The sequence below is a fragment of the Quercus lobata genome, chromosome 5, assembly GCF_001633185.2.
Source record: "Quercus lobata isolate SW786 chromosome 5, ValleyOak3.0 Primary Assembly, whole genome shotgun sequence".
Classification (NCBI taxonomy): Eukaryota; Viridiplantae; Streptophyta; class Magnoliopsida; order Fagales; family Fagaceae; genus Quercus; species Quercus lobata.
Window position 1 is genome coordinate 26,510,852 of NC_044908.1, and position 27,198 is coordinate 26,538,049.

Below are 27,198 nucleotides of genomic sequence, written 5' to 3' on the forward strand. Positions count from 1 at the left end.
TCCCAACTGGATGGACCCCATAAGGAACTTCCTCCAAAGCGACATCTTACCAGAGGAAAAACTAGAGGCCGAGAAGATACGTAGGAACGCTCCTCAGTTCTGGCTATCAGAGGATCACAAACTATATCGGCGCTCCTACTCTGGACCGTACCTACTCTGCGTACATCCAGAAGAATCCGAGTCTCTACTTGAAGAGTTACACGAGGGAATTTGTGGAAGTCACACCGGAGGAAGGTCGCTGGCGCACAGGGCACTCACCCAAGGATACTGGTGGCCGAACATGCAAAGAGAGGCCCAAGAATACGCTAAGAAGTGCGATCAGTGCCAACGATTTGCCCCGAATATCCACCAACCCGGAGGGGTTCTCAACCCCCTCTCTAGCCCGTGGCCGTTCGCACAATGGGGTCTTGATATTGTCGGACCTTTCCCCAAAGCTGCGGGGAACAAGCGATACATAATAGTTGGAACCGATTACTTCACTAAATGGGTGGAGGCTGAACCTTTGGCCAACATTAGGGACGTGGATGCCTAGAAATTCATCTGGAAGAACATTATCACCCGCTTCGGAACTCCACGTACACTCATTTCCGACAATAGTCTTCAATTCGATAGTAAGGGCTTTAGGGAGTATTGCCGCGAATTTGGGATCATTAACCGATATTCCACCCCCGCCTATCCCCAAGGAAATGGGCAAGTCGAGGCCGTGAACAAGGTCATAGTGAACGGACTGAAGAAAAGGCTGGATGAGGCAAAGGGGAGATGGGTAGAAGAGCTCCCGCACGTCCTATGGACATATCGGACAACACCGCGACGGTCGACCGGTGAGACCCCCTTTTCGATGACTTATGGGGCTGAGGCCGTGCTCCCAATCGAGAACAACTTTCCCACACTGAGGTCTAACTCATTTACCCCAAAAGGTAACGACGAGTTATTGGGAAAAAGTCTAGACCTAGCCGAGGAAAGAAGGGAAAAAGCAACGATTCATATTGCCTATTATCATCAGAAGCTGAGGCAGGGGTATAATGCCAATGTTAAACTGCGACCTCTGGGTCCAGGCGATCTCGTGATGAGGAAGGTTCTCGACAGCGCAAAGAACCCCTCTTGGGGCAAGTTGGGGCCCAATTGGGAAGGACCATACCATGTAACGTCCGTGGCCGGGATAGGCGCCTACTACCTAGAAGATTTGGATGAAAAAACTGTACCTCGACCATGAAATGTAAATAATCTCAGAAGATATTATTATTAATGAAAATGGCTTAGCCCATGTTTTGTTTCGTAATTATCCTGTGCCCACTGGTCTATTTACGATTATTCATAGTTTTAAACAAAACCTAAGTCCTGCATGGCTCCTCGGACCACAGACTTAGGGGAAATTAATACTCATAATAATTTATACAAGTTTTAAACAGAACATAAGTCCTGCATGACTCCTCGGACCATAGACTTAGGGGAAATTATTACTTATGGCAACTATTCATAGTTTTAAACAGAACCTAAGTCCTGCATGGCTCCTCGGACCACAGACTTAGGGGAAATTAATACTCATGATAATTTATAGAAGTTTTAAACAGAACCTAAGTCCTGCATGGCTCCTCGGACCACAGACTTAGGGGAAATTATTACTTAGGGCAACTATTCATAGTTTTAAACAGAACCTAAGTCCTGCATGGCTCCTCGGACCACAGACTTAGGGGAAATTATTACTTATGGCAACTATTCATAGTTTTAAACAAAACCTAAATCCTGCATGGCTCCTCGGACCACAGACTTAGGGGAAATTAATACTCATGACAATTTATACAAGTTTTAAACCGAACCTAAGTCCTGCATGGCTCCTCGGACCACAGACTTAGGGGAAATTATTACTTAGGGCAACTATTCATAGTTTTAAACAGAACCTAAATCCTGCATGACTCCTCGGACCACAGACTTAGGGGAAATTATTACTTATGGCAACTATTCATAGTTTTAAACAAAACCTAAATCCTGCATGGCTCCTCGGACCACAGACTTAGGGGAAATTAATACTCATGATAATTTATACAAGTTTTAAACAGAACCTAAATCCTGCATGGCTCCTCGGACCACAGACTTAGGGGAAATTATTACTTATGGCAACTATTCATAGTTTTAAACAGAACCTAAGTCCTGCATGGCTCCTCGGACCACAGACTTAGGGGAAATTAATACTCATGACAATTTATACAAGTTTTAAACAGAACCTAAGTCCTGCATGGATCCTCGGACCATAGACTTAGGGGAAATTATTACTTACGGCAATTATTCATAGTTTTAAACAGAACCTAAGTCCTGCATGGCTCCTCGGACCACAGACTTAGGGGAAATTATTACTTATGATAGATTAGGAGATTATTACTTAAGGGAAATTATTTTAAGGCGCGCGCGCAGCCTAGCACCATTGCAACCCTCATTCAAATGCGCTGCCCAACAACCCTTTTTATCTTGACCGTTTACATTTATCTATGTCGCTGCAAATGTTTATAAAAAAAGCGGTACTAGCATGCATCCATAGAAAGCAAAGCAAACATTCTATATTAATATTCCGAGGACAATACAAAGAGAGGTCCTTACAAAAGAGCGCAAAAACAGGATGATTCTCATTCAAAAAAAAAAAAAAAAAAAGAAGGGAATACAAAAATTAAAATCCTAAAAAGCTAAGCCTTAGTAGGAGGATCTTCTTTTTGCTCGGGTTGAGGAGGAGGAACCTCGATGGTAGGGTCCGTGGCGGGATCCTTCGCCATATCAGGTACAAGGACGGCATCAGGCACCGCCAGATCCTGCTCTGAAGCCACTTGGACGCCATCAGGATTCTCTTGGATCTCCTCAGGATAGAAAATGTTCTTGGGCAGTCTTAGCACCGAATCTGCAGGAACTCCTGCAGCATCGAGGGCATGAGCCCATGAGATGCTGCAGTAGTCCCTGCAAACCTCGGGAATCTCCTCGGTTAACCTGGCCTCCGTTTCTTGGGCCTCGAGCTGGCGAGAAGCATTCTTTTCAGCCTCCGTGGCCTCTCGGATCAGCTGAGCCTCCTCTTTGACCCGCCGCAGCTCATCCTCGACTTTTTGCATAGTAGTCTTGAGATCCAGCACTGCCTGCTTCTCGGTGGCAAGGTTGATCTGGGTCGAGTACAGCTCTTGGCGCTGGTCCTCAGCCTGGGTCTCAGCACTTTTCAAACCAGCCTCTATGCTCTTGCGCCGTTTCTCCAACTCCTTAAACTTCTCCGTGAGTTCAAGGTGGTCGTGCTTGAGAGACCCCAGGGTTTTCTCCATCTCCGTCCGAGACTAGGTCTCAGCCTCAGCCCAACTGCGATTATCACGGCAAAATTCCTCAGCCACAAATACCTGCTGAGTAATCTGCGAACGAAACAAGATTGGTTTAAAAATTTAACAGGGTTAAATAAATTAATAAAACAGTAAAAGGATTACTTACCATCGCGAGATCCCTTTTGAGGGATAGGAAGATCTCGGGCTGAGAGAACCGCCTGTAGGCCTCCATGTCCCGAGGAAGGAGTAGGGGTTGCTCTAAGGCATCAGCCACGTACCCTGCCCGGCCTCGGTTATACTCTCGGACCGACGCATTGTAGGGGATGGCAACCCCATCCAGCTCCAACTTGGGGTTCCATGCACGCGGGGTAGCGCGCACTTCAGCAAGGTTCTCCTCATCCCGGCTTTCCGAGGAGTTACCCCTTCTACTCCTTTGCGCCCGAGTTGTTTTTTGCTGCTTGGTCGGCTGGGCAACCACCTCACCCTCCTCAGGAGTGTCAACCGGCCTTTTCTTCTTCAGATCCGGATTAACCTTAAGGCCGAGGTCCGAGGTGTCCTGAAGGACCAGAGGAGGAAGGGTCTGAGCCTGTGACTGAGTCGGGCCCTTTGATGACTGACCCTTTGATGACTGACCCTTTGATGATTGACCTTTCCCTCGGGAGGCCATCAACTCCTTTAAAGTTTTTCCTTTCCCGGCCATGGGCTCTATCTCTTCGTCCGAGGGGTCGTCCGAGCAGATGATGATTGAGGGAACACCAACTGTGGAGTGTTGATCCTGCTCTCCTTCAGGATCAGAAAGCTCAACCAAGAGGGATTGCTGAACTTCCTCCTCAAAATAAAACTCGTCTATCTCTTCCTCAAGGGAAAGACGAGATGATTCAGTTTCCTCTTCAACCGGAACGGCAACGCCAGGCTCATTTGACGGAGGCAGTTGCTCTGCTAAGTAGGGATTTCGAACGTCGGGTAGCACGACCGGTGGTAGATCACGTTGAGCTAGGAACTCGGTCTTAGACACGTCAATCCTAGCCAACCTCGGACTGCCAGCCCTTATGGCATGACCAATAGCTTGGAAAGAACGGCTCAGAGGTTGATAGCCCAAAACCAGATGGGCCGCACGCAACTGTCCGTCCTCGGTAACGTAGATCTCCGACCTCAGAAGGTAGTTCAACGCCGGCACATTCACGAGGTTTATCCGAGGAGCGACGTGAATTTTATCTGCAAATACACAAGAAAAGTGGGATTAATTCATGAAATTTTCCAGTTGTAAAGAAAGCAAGAAAAACAACCCCCCAATACTAAACCCTTTCCCGAAAAGGATTGGCCCTAAAGATGCCGCACCTGGGTTTCCTGCCCGAGTTGGACAATGGATACCATCGAACCACTCCCCCGAAGCAATAAGGAAATCGTTCTTCACGGTCTTATTGGATATTGGGAGACAAGAGATCAACCTAACGACCTCAGATCGGGATTTAAGATAATACCCTCCGTTCTCGATGTGGTGACACTCGTACAGATAAGCCACATCATGCCAGGTAAGGCCTAAATTCATCCGCTCGTCTAGGACATCTACGCAGCCTAGTATCTTGAACATGTTCGGGGCACATTGATGCGGCGTCAACCTATGGTTGAACAGATATTCCCTAGTAATCCTACTCATGGGAAGTGTCATCCCTCCCTCTATGAAAGCAATCATAGGGATAACAACTTCTCCCTCGCCTCTATCTGTCAACACTCCTTCGAGAGGACAGTACTGCAGCCCCACCCTAGGGGGAATGCGGTATTTTGCCCTAAAGGCCTCTATAACGGCCGGAGTTTTTACTAGTTTTTCGAATCTACCCATTTGAGCTGAACTGAAGGAATGAAAATAAAGACCGAGAAGAAAAGTAAAGTCCGAGGAGGGAATCGAAACGGCGAAATGAACGAAATTTACTGATACCTTCACAAAACGCTCAATGGGATGCCTGAAAATCTCTCTTGGAGGAGACGCCTCACGAAAAACGGCTACGGTGGCTTAGCGGACGCAAGTATTCGTAGATCTCAAGAGTTCAATGGAGTTCTCTAGAATCCTCTGGGGTTTATGAGATGCAGATAAAAAGAAAAACTGAACCCCTCTGACGCCTTATATAGCCGGGAGGAGAGAGAAAAGATCACTCCTGCCTAAAAATTCGAGAAAAAGTGATGGTCGTTCGATCCACGCCACACCGTTGGATGAGGGAGACATAAAACCTCCAGAAGTAAATGGCCGCGCCTCGTAAATTGTAGCGCATCCAACGTAATTGTCCGCACGCGCGCCCCAAGCTCTCCTTACTTCTATCTTCTCACTAACATCAAAACCCCGCTTTTTTCCTCGGAAGGGGATAAAAACTGGAGTTTTGAGGGGCTATTGTGGGGCCCGGCCCAAAATAATGGGCTGGTCTAACTACAGGCCCGTCCGAGAAGCATCCTGTCCGAGGAGAAATCGCAGATAAAGCATTATTCAAGCCCAATTACGCCAACGAAACCTGTCCGAGGAGTAACTCCTCCTCGGACATTACGAAGTCCAGACGAGGAACTCGCCCCAACCATTGCAATTCATCCTCCCAGCATATAAAAAGAATAAAATCAAAAATATCTCATGGAAAGTTGCCACCACCACATTAAATGCGCCACAACCACCCTCTTGGTCGCATTAATGAGGAAAAGACCCCTGAACAGTACTACCTTGGCCTCTGCAACTCACAAGGGAGTGATAGGGGCGTCTGATGGGACAGGTGCTCAAGTAGATGCTTAGATGATCAACAAGTGTAAGGTTGAGATGAGAACAAGAGAGCTATATAATGTAGTGGAGTCCCTCAAAGAAAGGGGACGGAAAAACTGTATTCGGAACTAAAGAAATAGAATCTTACGTTAGATATCCATCCTTGTGTTTTTGTTTCTGCAACAATATTGTCCATGTATCAGACCGAATAGGCTCACTGAGGCTAAGTTCTTTGACCCATCCTCTACAAATATTTATTGTGGGTTGCGCCTTGGACCGTGGCTTGATCAATAGGGTTTGGGCCAGGAAAATCGTGCAACTACAGATAATATTTATGCAAAGAATTTCAGATTTGTTTTTAGATTGAAAATAAGAGAAGTTTTTATACAAAAGAATTTTAGATATATTTTTGTAGAGATGAAAATAAGAGAAATGTTTACACAAAATAATTTCAGATCTATTTCTGTAGAGATATGAAAAGATATTTTTATGCATGAAATTCTTGCAAATCTACAATTTCAAGTAATCATTTAACCTTAGATCTATACATGTGAATTAAAAACAAACAAAATCCTAGGCCTATCATATGAACTAAGATTTGGAAAAGAAAGCATGCAATGAATAAACCATAGACATGATTACGTAAAGAATGGCATAAAGAAACACATGGTATACAAAACTTTAAACAATACTAAACTATACATGCATGATGCATGAATTAATCTTGCAGAAGGGAATTGCTTTAGAAATTAAAGAGTATGAATCTCTCTGAGATCAAACAAATTTTCGCTTAACAAAAAAGAAAATCCTTAAAAAATAAAATAAAATAAATTCTGAAGTTTCTCTAACATTAAGGGGAAGAGGAGTGTTGAATTTTGGGTGGTCTCCTCTATTTATAGAGGTGGTATCTGCTTAAAAAATAGGCTAAAGTTGTTTTGAAAATCAACAAACACGAGTTGGGTCAGGTTTATCCCAAAAAATTGGATTTGAAGAGTTTTAAACTGAAAAAAAGGAACTTGGACACATTTTGGAATTTGTGCCAATCGACACTGTTGAAGTGCCGATTGGCACTCCTAATAGACTCTTCTAATTTCCTTTTTCTTACACGTTTTGGACTCTTTTTAGCATTTTTCTGAGTTGGGAATTGTATTTAGACTTGTCTTAGACTTATATTCCTGATAAAACTAATCTTAACTTGATAATTAGACGCTTAAAATAATTATTTGAGATAATTACCCTAAAAACCTAATTATTAGTCCAAATTTAATATTATCAACTTATTTCTTTTATTCCCATGCAACCACTCATATTTTAATAAATATTCCACCAATCACAGAAATTCATTTAATTAATTTTAATAGTTAACTAATCAAAATTAATTTCAATTAATAACGAGTGATAGGTTTCACCCAAATGAATGCATGTAGACCGTTAAAATTTGATCTTGTGATAGCTTTCAATCTGACCGTCCGATTTAGAAACCAAACACATCGTTGTGCTCATTAGAATCTCAACAATCACAACAATGTGTGATGAATGGTTATTTTATCATCTTCCAAGTTTAAATTATGGGTGTGAAACTGAGTGTCTATAGGAAAGTCACCAAAAAATCTTGGATTTGTGGTATTGCTGCTCCAATGGTTCCACACGCCAATCACTCAAGGTATATCACTTGAAGGTTATATAGAATTCTTGAGAAATCTCCTCTCAGGATATGAACATGGTGAGAGGAAAGAAGAAGGGAAAAGATATGGATTCTCACAAGGAATGACTAGGTTTTCACTCTCAAAGCTCTCTCACAATCCTTAATTTGCTCTCCTAGGGTTTTCGCACGTTGTTTCTCCAAATTGGAATAGGTTGGATTTGGTACAAGAGTAGCTGGCTTAAAACAAGAATAAGGTATTAGAATTTCTTCTTGGAGCAAGTTGCGAGTAGATTGCGCATGCTAATAAAAAGAACTCTCCTTTTTACAACACATGTGTAACTCAAGGCAACTCAAGTCATGGTCTGGTCATGAGTTCCACTCTTCAGTAATTTTGACCACGGCTTAAGTATACTACCCAAAATACATCCAATTCCAAAAATACATCAAAACATAAGTAGAATTACAAGTAAATATGACACGGAATAAAACTAGCAAAAACTTGGACTTAGTAGAAGGTTGGAAGAAAATGTAATCCAAATCTAGATTTGTCAAAATTCGCATCAATCTTAATTGTTGTTTAACCACTGATAGTGGCACAACTAGTTAAGGAGCCTACTACTAGTGAACTGCAACACTAAGGAGTCTGAGTCATCCATTTTTTATCCCCAATTATTCATAAACAACAGACGATGGTGGTGAACTTAAACCACCGTTCTCATAGGTGAGACTTAGCCTCATTAATTGAAAAATGTGACAAACACTTAGAAACACTTCAAACTTTACTTTCCTTGATTTGCTTCTATTAATTTTTTCTTTATGATAAGTTCTGCTATTATTTTTTGATTTGTTAATAAAGAGTTATTATATATGATACTAAATTGTAATATCTAGTACTTTCTTAAGCATTCTCTATTGTTGTTTTGTTTTATTTTGGTGGAGAATGAAAGGGATGGATGTGTGTATAAAACTGCGAGTGCGTTTTACTACTAGATTCTTGCACTCCTTGAGATTCCAATGTGGCTAGCATCGGATAACATTAATTAAATAGATTGTCATCTAGATTAAATAAAACATTTTTAGATTTGTAATATTTTGTATGAACTATGTGTAAGATTTTAAAAAGACTTTATATGGCCCACATTTAAGTGATAAATGAAAATTCATGTCTTAAGGATTTTATTTGTGAAAACTGTTATTGTGAATGACAATTTCTAGGCAATTCTCAATTGGTATAACCCCTTTGATTAATAAACACCTTGAAATTACGAGTTTTAAACTCCTTGATGGAAGGAGGGTTATGGAACAAATTTTAACTTAAAAGGGTCCCTAGTCTAGTCTATATATATAGCTTGTCTCCATCAAAAGGAAATGTGTTAGGTAAAGGCCATAGAATAGAAGAAACCTTTTATAGATACATTATCATATAGTAAGTCTTCTTTTTCCTATACACTTAGACAATTATAGCTGAAGGTATGTTATTTATTTTCCGCATTTATTTTCCTCTGCAACTCGATATATATCTTACATTTGGTATCAAAGCCACCCTTCATGCTATGTTGTTTAGTGATTTCAGTTTGAGAAATTTCTATTATTTCCATTCATGGTATATTTGTATCATCTACAGCAAAAATTTGTGTCTCTAATTTAATTTTCGGATGAAATTTAAGTTGTCCTTAATGCAAATATTGAGCATGTGTGCTGTAAATCCTAGAAAACAAGTTTTGTTTTGCATCTTTATTGTTATTTGTGTAATGAATTACCATTGAGTTTTGAGATTGGAAAGCATCAATCTGAAATCCAGATGATTATTATCTATTAGAACTAGATAGGTGCAATGGTATATATGTTGTATCTTTTTGTTTTTAATTACATGTATGACTAAAGGACTTTGTTTTCTCTAATTTTAAATTATTCACATAAAGTATTTTACAATATGCCAATGTGGACCAATGGGTTATTCAACTAAATTACATGCCAAGACACTTAAAGCGTTCGTAAAATTTGATTTTGATTTTGTTATTCTGAGTATTTATGTTTGTTTCCTGAATTTTTTTTTTTAAATCTTAATTATTTGGAAAATAATTTGTGACTGTATGGTTGCTCGTATGACAATCATGCCCCATTTTGATATTTGTACAACTTTCAATAGTGAATTGCTTTAGAGACCATTTTTTGTGGATCAAAATGTTTGGCATGAAAACACAAATGATCTTTATGTTTTGGAGACCATAACGTTTTTACAATAAATTATGGAGATAAATGTGTTGCATGTAAGTTTGCAATTATTTCATAAAGTTTATTGTTACATATGAGATTTGGATCATTGATGTGAGTAATTTATTTAAGTGTATTATAGGTTTCATTGCACTTATCATGTATTGAAATATTATTTCATTTCATTTTTGAGTGCATACTGTCATGATCAATATTAGGAATGGTTGATCTTTATGATGCCATATGAAGTAATGAATATCAAAATGACTTGGGAGTGGCCATAGCATCTTAAGCCATGATGATAATCACATCAAGAAATTTTTACAAGACTTCATTAGAAATAAAGGCATCTAAGTGGCAATTAATTTATGAAGATAATGACTTGGCCCCATAGGGAGGTTATTATTTTTATAAATTAATTGGAATAAGATGGTGGCTTGGGCATTAAGAATATAATTTTCTTAGGCCCATAGGTATGGAAAATTTCATTCTTATTGTTTATATTTACTAGGCTCGACACTTAGCATCTATTGAGGATTAATGAAGAAGCTCGACACAAGCTCGATTTATCGAGATTTATGGTTTAAGAATTCTCAAATTTGAAATTCAGCCTATGATAACTTGGGTGATTAGGGTTTCTCTCTCTGCTACCCTAGACCATATAAAAGGCTTATTTTAAAGTCATCAAAGATATAGAGACTCAATTAGAGAACTCATACACTCTGTGAAAAGCTACTGCGTTTTGTGCGCCTTAGGGTTTTGTAACCAAGTGCTTTCTGATCTTCAACGTGCTTTAAACTAAAGAATTTTGTAGCTAATAACAATCAATTAGTTGCTGGAGTTAGTCACATACTAGGATAAGTGCATGCAAAGAAGTCTCCTATAAGATTAAATCCAATTGGGGATTAGAGTAAAGGTTCAACTGTAGGTTTGTATTTTGGAATAGTCCAAGGTAGTGGTAAGATTCTTGATTAATGGATCCTTGGAAGTGGTGACCTAAAATTCACCCAATGAGATTTTTGCCTTGCGAGAGGTTTTCCTCATTCATCAATATATCATCGTGTTCATTTAATTTCCATTGCACTTAATTTATTTTGTGATTTGTTAGTGTCTCCACGATTTGCATGTAATTTGACCTAATTAATCAACTTGGGTAATTGAATTAATTAACTGGGGTCAATCTATTTTAACCTAACAAGTTGATTAATTTGAACATATTCAAAAATATTTTTAAAAACCTTTACATAATTAATTAAAAAAAAAACTAATTAGTTCAAAAGGCTTTAAATATTTCAAAAAAAAAAAAAAAAAACTGCGTGGAACTTGGTATTTAAAGTATCAAGTTCCATTAGTTCAAAACGATTTCAAGGAACTCGACTTTGTAAAAATTGAGTTCCATCTGGCTTTTTTAATGGGGAATGCCACATCAGCAACATTCATTGTGGCAAAAATCACACGAAAGTCAATCATATGAAAATCAAGTTTTACACAAAACTCAAGTTCTAGAAACTCGAGTTCCAAAACAAGGACATTCCCCTGAATAGCTTGAAAACAGGGGAAAATTGCTAAATTTTTTCCCAAATTAGGGGCTCTTTCCCGTTTTGGCCCTAGAAGAGGGGGGGGGGGGGGGGAAGTTATATGTATTAGGAAGTCATAACACGGATCAAATTTATCCATCAACATAAGTGATAACACATTTAAAGTTTTATGGTTTATTTATTTTCTAGTTTTAAAATCATCCTATCTCGAAATACTTGATAAGATGCCAAGAATAGCGGCCTAATGGCCCCACATATATCTCATGCCCTCCGCATTTCATTAAGAAATGTTGTAACCCCATTATTTAATACTAGTCGCTAACCCGTGCGATGCATAGGAAAGGTATTTGGTATGATATATGATTAATCTTGGTTTATTTATTAATAGTTATATGTTATAAAATGAAGGAAAAAAAAATGTCTTGTACAATTATTATTAGGGTAAACTATGTATTTGGTCCATCTCCTTTACATCATATTTCAATTTGGTTTCTAACCTTTCAATTATGTTAATCTGGTCCATAACCTTTCAGTTCCGTATCAATTTAGTCCCTACTGTCATTTTTTGGATGGAAAATATTGATGTGGCTACTAGCCAAGATAAAAAATTAGTTTATTGTTACAACAATAGAAACTAATTTTTTATTTTGGTCATTAGACACGTTAGCAATTTCCATCCAAGAGATAATGACAAAGACTAAATTGACACGACACTAAAAGGTTAGGACCAAATTAACGACACTGAAAGGTTAAGGACCAAATTGACACAATTGAAAGGTTGAGGACCAAATTAAAATAAGACATAAATAATAGAGACCAAATACGTAGTTTACCCTAATTATTAGTATTATTTACAGCGCATAAAAAAAAATTATGGAACAAAAAATAAAATAATTAAAAAAAGTCATTATAAATTAACAAGAATTGTTAATGCGCCTAGAATTGAATCTATTCCCCAAAATATGCATCTCTGTATCTAACTTAAAAATAAAATCTACAAAATATGAATTTAGTACATTAAAAAAAAATCTATATCCCCAAACTTATTGTTTAATAGGTGTCTACTTTAGCAACCTGTTACAATACTCGTCAATAAAACCACAAACCCTAAATCCCACACTATCATTTGATCTAAGAAATTTAGTTAAAATCCATAACTCTTATCCAATAACCCACAGATTCCCAATTAATATAAAAAATAAAAAGCACAGAAAACTTTTAGATCAAATATTAATATGTTTAGATTTAAAAAAAATATAGTTTAAACATTTCTAATGATAAATTGTCAAAACTTTACACATAAGATTGTTAAAAATGAGAAATATACAAATATTATGAAATAATATATTACAATAATCATAACATGCTCGTACATTTTATTTAATAAGTATTACTCCACAAAAGAATTAGTAAATGAAATAAATATAAAATTGAGCTTACATCTTTAAACTTTATCAAATGCTTCTTTTTGGGGGTTTTACTTTCTTTTACTGTTTTTTATTCTCTTTTTTTCATTGTTAGACGGTTAGAGTTTAGATCCATAGAAATATTCTAAAAAGATCAAACATACTAATACCAAAAGATAAAGTCCAAATAGGATTATGCCCTTAAACAAATACTCAATAACAAAGGATTCCAATTTATTGAAGAAAGAGATCATTAAATGCGCGGTGATGATCATTTGCATAAGTATCTTTTGTCAAGCCAATGTAGATATCAACAGCTATACGAAGGTCATGAAAATTCCGTATTGGAAAAAAGAAAATTTCGTATTGGAAAAATAAAAATAAAAGAACTTTAGTTGAAGCCAAAGTTCGGAAGCTATGTACAGTTCGGAAGAGTTGTGAAGAGAATTTTAGTTGAATAGCTGGCATGATGTAATCTGTACTACTCTTATATGGCCCTTGGATTTCAATAGCCCTTCATGTTAATGAAAGCTTTTAAGATAAAAACTCTTCTATTTTTTATTTACTTTGTCAATGGAGTGAAATGAAAAATCATTAATGACTAATAAGGCCACAAAAAAACATGTTGCAAACTATAATGAAATTAGAAATAGAGGCAAATTTCTAATTCCACCTCTAATATACTGAAATTCATTGAGACATATCATCAACCGCTCACCTTCAGGTAGGAATAATAACAAAATTCCACTTCTAATAAACTATATAATAACTTCTATCAAAGATAAAATTTTCATATATTGAGAAATGGAAGCCCAAAATTACCAAGCCATATTTTGATTCTGACTTTATTCAAATGTTTTGTCGAACTACAAAAACATGAGAAAGAGAGGAGGTGGGATATCAACTTTTTGCGTGGTTTGTTTAATCCCTACGAGGTTGAGTTGATATTTAGTATCCCTTTAAGTCATGCCCCAATTGAGGATCCCTTCAATTCAACGGGTGTCTATACAGTAAAGTTGGGCTCAAATTCCTTGCTAAGGAAAATTTTGTGATCCCTCTTGCTAATAACCAATCCCAAGATAACGATCTATCGATTCCAAACAAAGTCAGCAATTTTTTGTGGCGTTCTTGTCTAAACGCAATCCCAACCAAGCAGAATTTATGGAGGAGGAAAATTTTACCCGACGTCATCTGTGAACATTGTAAGATGTGCTCAGAAACCGTGTCTCATGCACTGTGGGAGTGTTCAAAGCTCTCGAATATTTGGGATTCGATTCCAACGTTTTCATTTCAGCAGTCATGCTCTTTTCCTTCGTTCAGGGACTTGGTTCTTTACATGCATTAGGAAGGGAAAAATCTGGAATTGATGGCAATGGTCATGTGGACTATATGGTATTGAAGAAACCAACTCAGAATTAGTTCCAAGGAGTTTCCTCTCTTGCAGGTGATCCCTCAAGCCATTCAAGCACTTGCTGATTTTCTTCGTACTGATCCTGTCACCCCAGCCCGGTCTTCTGTCCACACAAGCTCACGGGTCCACTGGTCTCCTCCTCTTGAGGGTTCAATCAAGATCAATTTCGATGGGGGCAACCTTTCAAGATTTAGGCAAAGCTGGTTTGGGAGTGGTAATTCGAGAATGTTAGGGCCAAGCTATTGCATCACTCTAGAAACAAACCTATCTACCTTTCTCATCAGACCTCATCGAGGCCAGGGCTATTGCAAGGGTTATCTCATTTGCCTAGGAACTCGACTTCACTTCTTTTATCCTTGAAGGTGATTCTGAAACTGTGATTAAAACTCTTAACTCCGATGAGGATTCTATATCTCCATTTGGCCATATGCTCGCTTCGGCCAAATCTACCATTGTTACCAATAATTGTATTTCATTTTCTCGCACGTAGACTTGGTAACATTCACTACAACAAAATGTATTTTTGGTGATGAAAATTATCTTCACCAAAAGTCCTATTTTTCGTCACAATGACTTTTGCCGACGAAATTTGTTTTTTGGCTACGAAATTGGTTTCAACGCGTATGCCACGTAGTCAAAAGTCTTGGTGATGAAAAATTTCATATCCAAAAGGTTTGACTATTGAAAAAAAAAAAAATTGGTGACGAAAACATTTTGTTGCCTAATGTTTTCCTCACTAAATACATTATTTAGCGAAGAAATAGTTTCGTCGTCAAATGACAGTTGGGGAAAAATTTTAATTTTCATTGCCAAATGTTATTAATTTTTTATAAATGGCAATGAAATATGAATTTCGTCTCTATATATTAACTTTTGGTGACAAAAAAAATTTCGTCACTAATATTTGTCGCCAAAAATACATATTGTTGTAGTGATTGTAGCTCACAACCTAGTAAACATACTAAACATGTTAGAGGTTTTCTAGTGTGGATAGAAGATGTTCCTCCACATGTGATTTATGTTCTTTTCGTTGATCATGACTGACTTTCTTTGAATAAAATTCATAGTATTCCTCCTCAAAATAATAATAATAAAGTGTTTCAAGATACATCTTGTTGGTGTAAGAGACAAAACATCTTGGACTTGCAAGATAGCATTAATCCTAAAAACATACTATACAAGATAATCAAAACAACCTTCTATCGCCTTTGGAAATTGAAAATCTTGATGGAAACTGCAAAGATGAATGCAAAGAGTACTGCAACCCCAGCAACTACAACCGCAACCACTCCTAGAAAATCATGCTTGTATCCAAAATAGCTTTTAACAAACTCTTTTACTGATTCATTATTGCCATCAGTCATCAACTCCTCTATATCTCCAAATTGAGAAACAACCAATCCATACAAAGTCCAAGCTACTGGACATGCCCAGTAGTACCATCTCCACCATACAGGAATCCTCTGTTGATTTCCAAGTAGATAAATGAAAGGAAAAGGGAAAATGAAAAGGATTTAGTAATTGTTAGATATATTTGTACACATGAAAACCTGCACATCAAAAGTGGAAAATACTTACAGTTCGTGGGATAATGAATCCTGAAAATAGATTCCATATTGCATAAAATGCAGACGATATTATGGAAGCAATATGGTGGTTTGGCGTCACAGCCACAGTCATCATGCCGTAGTAGGTAAAGTACAACAATGTGAAGTACATGAAAAATAGATACCAAAAGAATTTGGCTACAGTCCATTCAAACCCAATCATTGCATAAACTATGATGCCATAAAACACAGCTTGTACAAAAACATATGGGAGCTCAATTGTAACCTGTGACAAAAGATAGTAAGTCGCATTAACATACACAATTATTGTAGAATAATACACTAATACTTTATAGGTTAAGCCTGCAAGATGTGACCCTAGTTACCTGTGCAAATGCATATGGCAAAGCTGAATACATTCCAGCAGCTCTTTCTCTGTAGAAGACAGTTCGTTCAACTGCCACTACAGGCTGCACTGATGAAGCATTTTGGACACCAAGGAAGAGAACAGCAGCATACATGGAACCCATTGCATTAAATAAATCTTGTTGCCTCTTGCTGCAATTTGAAAATTATATTAAAATGTAGCAGTAATCCATTGGAGTGTTCAAAATTTCTCAAATTTTTGTAGCAGTAACTTACGTCTTGGAACCAAGGTCCCAGAACATTGTCCCAAATATCAAGGCTATGAAAACTGTGAACAGAAATCTCACAGCAGTGTATGGTGGGTTGCGCCAATAGGACCAGTGTTGCTTCCACAAGCAAGCCATGCATTGAGTGAAAAATGACTGTGCATATTGGGTTGGGAAATAGAGTTCTTTTTTATTAGGAGCAGGTTTGCTCAACTCTTGTATCAATGCTTTGTTCCTCCTAATGGATATGCCACATAGTTAGTAGAAGTTTTAGCCTTAAATTCAAAGAACATTACTACAACAAAGAACTTATTTAAACATTTCCCAGATAGTAAAATCGTTTTTCAATCCTGTAAAGCATTTAATATAACATTAAACATACCTGTACAAATCTGAGTTTCTGTACACATTAGTAAAATCAACACCCAAAGCTATTTCCTCTGCTGAAGATGTAACTTCCAACATCCAAGTTGCTGGATTGTAACCATCTTTAATTTTTCTGATTCCTTCGATGCTCTAGAAGCAAAGGAAAGGTATATGCATTAGGAAATATACAACATAGATAAATATTTATGGCCGTTGTGTGTTTGCAATTCTGATCTTCAAAGAATCCTACCTCAAAATACTTTATAAGATGGCTTGAGTGGTGTCCCAATGGCCCAACGTATATCTCTTGTCCTCCACGTTTCATAAGGAAAAGCTGCAAATACATGTTACATATGTTTCATACTCAAATCTAGAAGAAAACCAACACATTTGCACTGAGTCTCTTGATAGTTAATAGTCCTTACCTCATCAAAAGCTTCGAATATGTCAATGCTTGGCTGATGGATGGTGCACACAACTGTTCTTCCAGTGTCCACCGTGTTCCTAACTGTCCTCATAACAATTGCAGCAGCTCTTGCATCTAGACCTGAAGTTGGTTCATCCATGAATATTATGGAGGGGTTTGCCACAAGCTCAACCGCGATAGTGAGCCTCTTGCGCTGCTCAGTAGAGAGACCATTCACACCAGGCAACCCAACAAGTGCATTCCTCAATGGGTTTAGCTCCACAAGCTCCATGACTTCCTCAATGAACATCTGCAACCGTTTGTTAGAATCATGAATCAGGAATTCTGATAGTGATATAATAGTCAAGATTATTATTGCAAACTCAAACATCTTTAATATGGAATCATGCTTAACAATTAACAATAGAATCTAATTTATTGAGCTTAATCGTGCTCATATTGTCTTAGTCTGCAACCATACCAAGAGAAAACAATCTCATATATGACAATATTCAAGTGAGCTAAATTTAAGCATTTTCCAGAGTCTAGCATGAGCACCAGCCAAAGTGACATACTGTCAATTGCACTAAAAAAGTAGGAAGAAATGCAAACAGAAAAACCATGAACTAGAATGGCCTTATAGAAACCAACCTTTCTGGTTTCTGAATGAACTTCAGAGGATAAGCGGAGCCATGCTGAATAAAGCAAGGACTCATACACAGTAACATGAGGAGAATGAATGTCATTTTGCTCACAGTAGCCAGAAATTCGAGCAAATGTTTCTTGGTTCTTTGGGAACCCTGAGATTGTGATGTTCCCTTCAATATATCCACCAGTTTTCCTACCAGCTAGCACATCCATCAGAGTTGTTTTACCAGCTCCACTAACACCCATCAAAGCTGTGAGAACACCTGGCCTAAATGCACCACTCACACCATTCAAAAGCACCAATTTATCCTCAATAACACCCTGGCTCTTCATTTCCTGCATGTCCAATCGAAACAGTCAGGTCTCAAGTTTCTACTTTGGGTACAATATTAATTTCCAAGCCACTACAAGAAACTCTTCACTTTAAGATATTTATGACTTGAGTTACCTGTGGCATGTCAACAGAATATATAATATCATCAAATGTGATAGAATGTTGATCAAATGGAAGAACCATTCCTCTTTTCCCATTACGACTGGCCTCAATTTCAGCTCCTGGCCTTGCAGATGAGCTAATTCTCCTCCTACTCCCTGCACGTCCATTAACTTTAGTTGGAAACTAAAAGGAAATAAAACTATGATACTCACAGGATACAATACACAATATTTGCAACATATTACCTATGTTGGAATGGTGACTTGAGCTGTTTCCTCTGAGTGTTGATTGTATGCCTTCTCCTGTCCTCTGTCCTTGTTCATTGCTCTCTGGTTCATCTGATTTTACAGTCTGTGCCTTTCCAAATGCTGCACAACAAATGGTACATTATTAACAAAAAAGCTCCTAAATTTATACAACATATAGCGGAAAAGGTGGAGATACTCACGGTTAAGATAAGCAAGAGCCAGCGTGAAAATGATGTTGAAAACTAGTAAGAATCCAACCAGTGCTCCTGCGCCAATCCAATACCAATATGCTTGTGTGAAGAACCCACGAGACTTCAGAACTGAAATTCCCAGTGCTTCCGTTGTGCTACCCTATATTATTACAATTTAATCAAGCATTAGCTTGTTATTAACAGGAAGACGGCATAAATGTTCAGATGCACAGTCAAGAAGTTACATTTCTCCAGTTTCCCCCCAGGAACTCATTCACCACTATTGCATTCTGTCCGTACATCAAAGGCGATATCCAGTAACCCCATATCCACCATTTCTTTATATCATCTATAGAAGTAAGTCAACAGATGAAAAGGCAGTTCTTAAAGGTATAGTATAACAAACTGAAAAAAGGTTTAAATAAATTTCTCAGTTTAGTATATTGTTACCTTTGGAAAGTATAAAGCCACCTAAGGCAAAAAGTAAGAGCAACGCAAAGGACCCAAAAGTGTTGGCAACAATCATGTTTCTACCCATTGCTCCAATAGCTCGGAATAATGCAGAAGCCATTTGGTTCACAAGTAAGAGCAGAAGGTATTGTTTAAACAACCTGCAATATATACATTTGAATATATTGATTAGAATATAACACACAAGCTAAACCAATATCTAAATGAGCCACAATATCATTATAATTACCTTCCGGGACTTGGATCAAATCCAATGACATAATAGGTCATAAATACCCAAACTCCAACTTCTAAAAATGTTACTGGAATCTTGAGGATCCATGTTGGAAGAGCATATACCCAAGAAGGATAGAAGAGGAGATCCCTTTGCTTGTAAAAGACAGGAAGCTTTACAATCGTCATAGAAAGCTCTGCCATTCCATTAAACATAATCATAATCACAGTGAAGAACAAAGCACCCGTATAAATTGATCCATCGGTTACTGATTCACGAGGCATCTTTGTCCGTAGGAAAAGTGTCATTGCAATCAGAGCCATCATAAAAAGCTAAAAGCACAAAAACCAAACAAACAAACAAAGTTAAAAATCAAAATCATACTAAATGCAAATTAAAGCAAGAGTAAAAAATTAAGTTTTAAGCCTACTTGTGTAAGCTTGAAGATATAAACAAATGAATTCCTCTTCATCAGAAGGTATTCTCTTGAGAAATTAGCTTTTAACAGCTCCTTCTTGTTAACGCCATACTTGTTGGTTGTCAAAGCAGCCGGGTGGCTTTTACTCTTGTCATATGGAACTGAAAGTTCATCTCCTATACTCCTGCCAACATGGAATGATTGGAATGCCTCAGCAAATTCCTGAACTGTGACAAAACTGTAAGGCTCATCTTTGTGTGCCCAGTACTGCTCCTGATCTTTCCTTGATGTCACCTGTCATAATCGCAGATAATACATATGAGAACTCCACATGTAAGGCTCATCCTTAAGTTTTATATTAGTATGGATGAGATAAAAAAGAATATATTTACACTAACCTCTTGCAAGAAATCAGCCACGCCTTTTCTGTCCGGACATTTAAAACCCATGGATTCAAAATAGTCAAGAACTAGCTCACGGGGACCCTGGTACACAATGTAGCCATCAGAGAGGAGAATAATGTCATCAAAAAGATTATATGTCTCTGGTGCTGGCTGCAGTAGAGAGATGACTGCTGTTCCATCAAGAATGTGAACATATTGCTTGAGTGAATTCACAATTTGGAAAGTTGTCGAACTGTCCAATCCAGTTGATATTTCATCCATAAACAATGCCTTTGCTGGTCCAACCAACATCTCCCCTATAATTTGATTCAATATAGATTAGCATACATCCAATTTCATATCAACTAAACTGAATTCTATTTGCTATTGATTCGATATACCTGTTGTAACACGCTTCCTTTGTCCACCAGAAATACCCCTTATCATTTCATCTCCAACCATGGTATCAGCACACACATCTAAACCCAAAACCTATATATTTGAAGCAAATTAAAGAAACTAAATTATATTATGTTTACTGTGTCTTAATAGTCGAAAGCCTATGCCAAAACCGGCAATGTTACCTTTAATGTATAATCTGTCACCACTGTTGCCTCTTGGCCTTCAGTTGTGGCAGCCTGAAATAATAGAAGCCAATAAACAAAAGAAAGCCACCATCACTCACTTGAATAAGTTATGTTACAAATAAAATTAAAGAAGCTACTCAATCCAAAATTGAACATAAATGATCAACTATAATATGAATTATGCGAAATATTACAGTTGCAACCATTATTATTATTTTTGGAATCTCAATTGTTAAATGAGGTCCAGATACAGTTTCCTTAGAAGGGAAAAACTAATACTATAAATCTCGATCTAAGTGAAATACAAGAGTTCTGCTAAAGATACAAATTATAGGTCAAGAGCTTCTGCCTCACCTTCATGTAGATATCAATATCTGGATCTGGCTTGATATTTGCCTCTTTTTCTCTTCTGGACAACTCTGCTAGCATATCTGCAGATTACCAAAACAACGGTCATTCTTCCTAATATTACATATTACTCATGACAGTTCATCTAGAAATTTATATTGAAGGAAAGCTATAAAATAAGTGATCCTGTCACTAAATTAACTGACCGTAGCGTGATCCAACCCCTTGGCACCTTGCAGAGAAGCCCAGCGTTTCTCTTACAGTCATTTCTCCAATATGGAGATCATATTGACTGATATAGGCAGCAGTTCTCTGGGGTACAAACTCATTCATGCCATGGCCGTTGTAAGTCACCCTCCCAGACAACTGAAGAAGAATTTTATATATATTTTTTTCTTTTAATCAGAGATGATACTAAAGATTTAAATAGAGTAAAGAATTGCAAAATTCAAGGATGAGTTGAAGCTGAAATCAAATTATTTTCACCTTTAGATCAGGATCTAGCTTTCCGGCCAAAGCCAACAAGAGTGTTGTCTTCCCCGAACTTGGAGGACCCAATAGCAATGTCATTCTGCAAAATACATATGCAGAAAATGAGAATGGTTCCTAGAAACTAATCGTAAACATTCAGAGTCCAGTGCATATTATAGCTGAGGTTGATTTCTCACCTTCTAGGCTTGATGATTCCACTAACATCTTTAAGGATAGACATGTGTTTCTTTTTACTTGGAAGAATATAGAGAGAATTTAAAAAACCCTGCGCACAGTGAAAAGTAAATTCAATAACAACTTAACAGAAACACTTCAAAAGCGAAATTGTGTAACTGACAAGTACATATTTTGCTGCTGGTTACCTCTACAATATTGACAATGAAGTTAAAGAATGTAGGCAAAGCTCTGCCACCCACATATGCTTCTGCCTCAACATTTAGGTGCTCAAATCGTACTTCAATTGTTGGAAGATCAATTCCAACTCTAATTAAATTCCAAGAAACCCGAGAAATTAAAATCCATTACAATACAAACCGAAGTATATATGAAAATTTTGAAACATAAATTGGCAGAACTCTTACCTGTCTATCCGGTTCCTGACCTTCATCAAGAACTTCTCATTGTCCTCTTCTGCTACTTTCACCAACCTCTCAAGCAATTGCTTCCTTTCTTCAAATCCAAGACTTTCTATATTGATTTCATTAGCCTCACCTTTTGAGGTAGTTAATATACCTTTTCTTAGACGATCAAACGTTGGAAGCTTTTCAAGGGCAGCCCATTTGAGAGCTTCTTCATCGTCTTCTTCACGTGAAGACCTGTTGAAAACTTCCACAGAGTTGTTCCTCCATCGGGAAGAACTATTCACTCTTATACTACTACTAGCCTTGTAAATGTCACCCCCTTCCATTACAACCAACAGCTAAAACCCACCAAGTCCCCCCCAGAAATATATATATATATATATATATATATTTCTTCAGAATTCAATTCAATGTGTGTAAATGTTCAAACTTTATGGCTAAAACCAAAGACAGGTCCTGCTGCAATAACTGCAAAAGCCCACCAAAACCCAGAAAAAGTTTTTGTTTTCTTAATATAGAAGTGAATTAAACAAAAAAAAGATGATCAAACTCTCTATGCTTTTTTTCTCTGTATGTTGGTTTGGAACTTGTCCCAACAATGAATATGAAGCAACATTATCGGTGACATATATAGAGTGAGGACATGGAAGTGTATTCACATCACAATATCCTTTAATGCTTCGTACGTACGTGGAAACTGGCGCGGAAACTCACATGTTGAAATGTAAATATTCAATGAAAGTGTGACCTTTGGTTCATGGACTCGAAAAAATTAGGTGCCACCTATTTTGAAAACGTTTTTCGTAAACTCCAAATATATTAATTATTGTTTAGCAAAATATATATATATATATATATTTATTATTGTGTACCAAACCAAAGTTTTGTTAGTAATTTAATTATTAGTATTATACTAATTAATATACATTTTTTTTTTTGGATGAAACCTACATACAAATCTTGGATAGAAGTTATTTTTATTTTTATTTTTTTTCCTTTACAAAACCCAACTTATATGTTGAAAAGGTAGAAATTCAATTTCAATGTCACTTTGGTCCTTTGGACTTGAAAAAAAGATGCCAATTCTTTTTACATAATTTTTCGTAAACTCTAAATATATTCATTCTTGTGTACCAAGCCAATGTTTTATTAGCAATTTAGTTATTATTGCACTAATTAACATACAAATCTTGGATAAAAGTTATAGTTTTTTTTATCCCTTACAAAACCAATTTATATGTTGAAAAGATAGATAATTTCAATGTCATCACTTTGGTCCTTTGGAGTTGAAAAAAGATGCCACTTCTTTTTACAACATTTTTGTGACTCAAAACTCAAAACTCAAAATATATTTATTCTTGTTTGAGAAATGATATGTTCATAATATTTTTACAATAAATCTTAAGTGGTAAGTTGGTACTAGTTGTTATTGTTGGGTTAAAAAAGTAATTTCAATGCTAAATTCAAATTTGAACCAATAACAACTAACCACCTATGATTTATTGTGAAAATGTTGTAAAAATGTTGTAGACGTAACACTTCTCTTCTTGTTTACCAAGTCAATCTTTTGTTAGCAATTTTATTATTATTACTTTAATTAACATACAAATCTTGGATAAAAGTTAAAGTTTCTTTTCCCTCTTACAACAACTACGGGAGGGGATTTTTTTTTTTTTTTTTAATTTTATAATACTACAAGTTGGGGACCGCTTGTTTTATTTACACCAAGGGGAAGGAAAGATTCAAACGCAAGTGTTTTGAAAGAAGTAATTAAACTATACCACCAAGTTTAAGTTTTTATTTACCTTCTTTTTTTCTTTTCTTTTTTTTACTTACTATAACTTACTACGTGATGGGGAAGAGAAATTTGAACCTCAAACTCTCGATTTCGAGAGAATTAAATAATACCACCTACTTTTTTCTTTTCTTTCCTTACAACAAGTGGGTGTGGGTGCATTTGGACAAAGTTGTCCACATAGAAATAACTAAATAAGGAGAATTGAGTAATATGAATGAGCTACAAGATCATTTGTATAGTAAATTTATTTACTTTAATATTATCTTTGACATAGACCTTGGAATAGCTTATTTTCATTGAGTTATTTTACTTAAAAATAGTACAAGTTCTCCACAAAAAAAAAAAAAAAAAAAATGAAACTTTATAAAATGATATATAAGATTATTTTAAAAATAAATTAGATTTTAAATTTATTCAAAAAGCATCAACGTGTTTCTGTCGGTCGAATTGAAGACACTGCACGAGAGAATTCTTGTTGGCCTAAGGGGCCTAGGCGCCACTAGGCCACCAATCGCATGGGTATATTTATTCATCATTAAACCCTACTTTTGTTATTGGCGTATATAAAGTTTAGATATGTCAAATAAGGTGAGAACATATTTATTCAAAATTACCTTTCTGACCTCCAATTGTAAACCACTTTCCTATAAAAAGCGTTATCAAGACAATAAAAGGGCAAAAGCTGTCGAGTTGGTGGACTTGGGATAAGATATTGCATTGGTATTTCGTAGCGCGAATATTGGGAGGGACAGGGTGCCCATAATTAATAAAATATGTCAACTTGTTGACCATAATCTATAATGTTATGGACGGGTTTGGGAGGCTGCTCAAACTTTCGTTCATTCAAAGATACCATTATTGGATTGCTATAAGGGTCCGTTTGGATACAGCTGAAAACTGAAAATTGAAACTGAAAACTGAAAAACACTGTAGCGAAATAATTTTTAAATATATGAATAGTATCATGGGACCCATTTTTAATGAAAAAGTTGCTGAAAAGTGAAATTTGTGGGTCCATAAACAGTACACGATGTGCTGTGATTGGTCCAAAAAAATTTGAAAAGTCAAAGTTTGCGGCTACTGTTCATTGAACAGTGCATAAACAGTAGCAGCAACACCCAAAACGCTCCGAAACGCGTGAAAAAATAAAAAAAAAATAAATAAAAAAAAAACGTTTTGGAAAAACGCAAACGCAGGATTGGGCAGAAAACGCCCAATCCAAACGCAACCTAAGTCTATTCAAATCACTTTTCCTTTTTAATAATTATGATAGAATTTTAATTAATAATATCCATTTCGTGATGGTTATTTTTTATCATCATGATTTTATAAACTTTTAATTTGACGGGTATAATTTAAATAAAAAAAATTATTTAATATTCCGAGATCAATTATTCCACCTCTTACATAAATAGAATCCACCATTTTTGTGAGAGGGTATTGTTCCAAGAGGATTGAATAATTACTCGTTTATATAAACTGATTTATTTAATTACTTCAAAACTTAGCTAAATAAAAATATAATTGTATTCTGAAATTCTTGTGACTTTTGTTCTATTACTATTTTTATTTTTTAATGGGAAATCATCACTATTTTGATAACTAAATTATTGACTTTGGCATAAATAATAAAGTCTATGAGCTACTTTTCAATTCAAAACAATACTCTGCTCTTGAAAAATAATGGGAGTTACTAAGAGCATTTCCAGCAAATTCATCATATTTTTGTACTTTTTAGAGAATCAACAGTAACTTTTATATTTTATCTACCAACTTTTTCAAATACATTTTCTAACAAATTCTCTATCTCATTTAAATATTATTTCTTCATTCATTATTTATTCTTTTTTTAATAACTACACATCTTCTAACATTTTTTTATTCAACACCTAATTACTATAATAGAAAAAAAAAAAACATTTGAAGAATGAACAATAACCCATCAGACTTGATGAGCTATTGTTCATGAGCCAAAAAAAAAATTCTAGCTATAGAGAATCCATTGGAGACTCTTTTTATGATGTTATTTTCTATTATAGAAATATTTTGCCTTTACATATACCATTGGAGATGCTTTAATACTATATTCCGGCATTGCATCTCTACATAGCTCAGCAGTTTTGTTTTGTTATTTATTTATTTTATCTTTTTTGGAAGAATAAGGTAATGAACTAAGCAGTGATATCATCACATACGTATGTGATGATAAGGAGGAGACCCTTATTGTTTATTACATCTTTTTTAGCTAAACTTATTGTTGATTACTATAATTCTATCCAAGTGCCTGACTTGTGTTCCAAGTACATAGTTGCATAATATGCACTGTTGGGTTACCAATAAGTTTTATTATTAAGTACAGTACTAGGAGTATTATTTTAGAAAAAAGTTACGTATTCTGTTTTCTTTGTGGACCTGGACGGTGGTCCTTCTAGAACAAATGTATGTTGGGCATCATTAATATATCATAAATAAAGATGCGAACTCTTACAAATCATAATGTGAATTAAAATTGGTTCGTACTGATGAGTAACCTTAGAGTATTAATTAACAATCTATTTAAGGAAAGTTTTGTCAAAACATTAATTACTTTTTTTTTTTAATAAAATTTTTCTTTAAATGGATTACTAACTAATATTCTAAGAGCATTCGTTGGTATTTCTCATTAAAATTTAATTAATATGTCATAATTAAAAGAATAAATGGTTTATTAATGGGTCATAAATTAATATTTATTTTCTAAATAATAAATGGTTTCCGTATTATTTACAATTCTCAGCTGGGCTTCTAGATAAAAAAGGATAGTTGAATATCATGGTTAAGGTTCACACTCTTGGGAAGCAAACACGAGGGGGAAATGACGTCCAAAGAGAAAGTTGGAAATTTTATTTTCTTTCCGAATAAGAAAGTTGAGATTTGAAAGTTGGAAATAGATCCTAATTTTCCTCCGTATCCAATCCAATCCAATGTCGTGTAATCCAAAAGTCAATTTTAAGAGTTTTGCTGCCAAAGTAAAAGAAAACAATTGGTAGTTTCACATAATTGAGTTGGCTCACTTTTTTGTAGTAATGGATCGTGGGGCACAAGTATCAAAAACCAACAAGTCGTGATTCATATGATAGTCGTGATACATATGATAGTGAAGCAAAAGAGTTTTCACTATCATATGAATCACGACTATCATATGAATCAAACATATG

General features: G+C 36.3%; 1 protein-coding gene across 1 annotated transcript; it reads right to left on the reverse strand.

Moving 5' to 3' along the window:
* Positions 1-15,280: 15,280 nt before the first annotated feature.
* Positions 15,281-22,814, reverse strand: LOC115989095 (pleiotropic drug resistance protein 1-like). Its single transcript, XM_031112757.1, has 24 exons — positions 22,204-22,814; positions 21,985-22,105; positions 21,799-21,887; positions 21,617-21,701; positions 21,337-21,496; positions 21,137-21,213; positions 20,780-20,833; positions 20,597-20,687; positions 20,211-20,512; positions 19,825-20,106; positions 19,410-19,726; positions 19,160-19,320; positions 18,955-19,058; positions 18,719-18,869; positions 18,516-18,638; positions 18,283-18,425; positions 17,838-18,170; positions 17,206-17,496; positions 17,031-17,114; positions 16,797-16,930; positions 16,425-16,652; positions 16,169-16,340; positions 15,814-16,068; positions 15,281-15,698 (listed from the first exon to the last, which is right to left on the reverse strand). Exons 1-24 carry the CDS (start codon positions 22,527-22,529, stop codon positions 15,435-15,437), a joined length of 4,347 nt encoding a protein of 1,448 aa, XP_030968617.1. The 5' UTR covers positions 22,530-22,814; the 3' UTR covers positions 15,281-15,434.
* Positions 22,815-27,198: the final 4,384 nt, after the last annotated feature.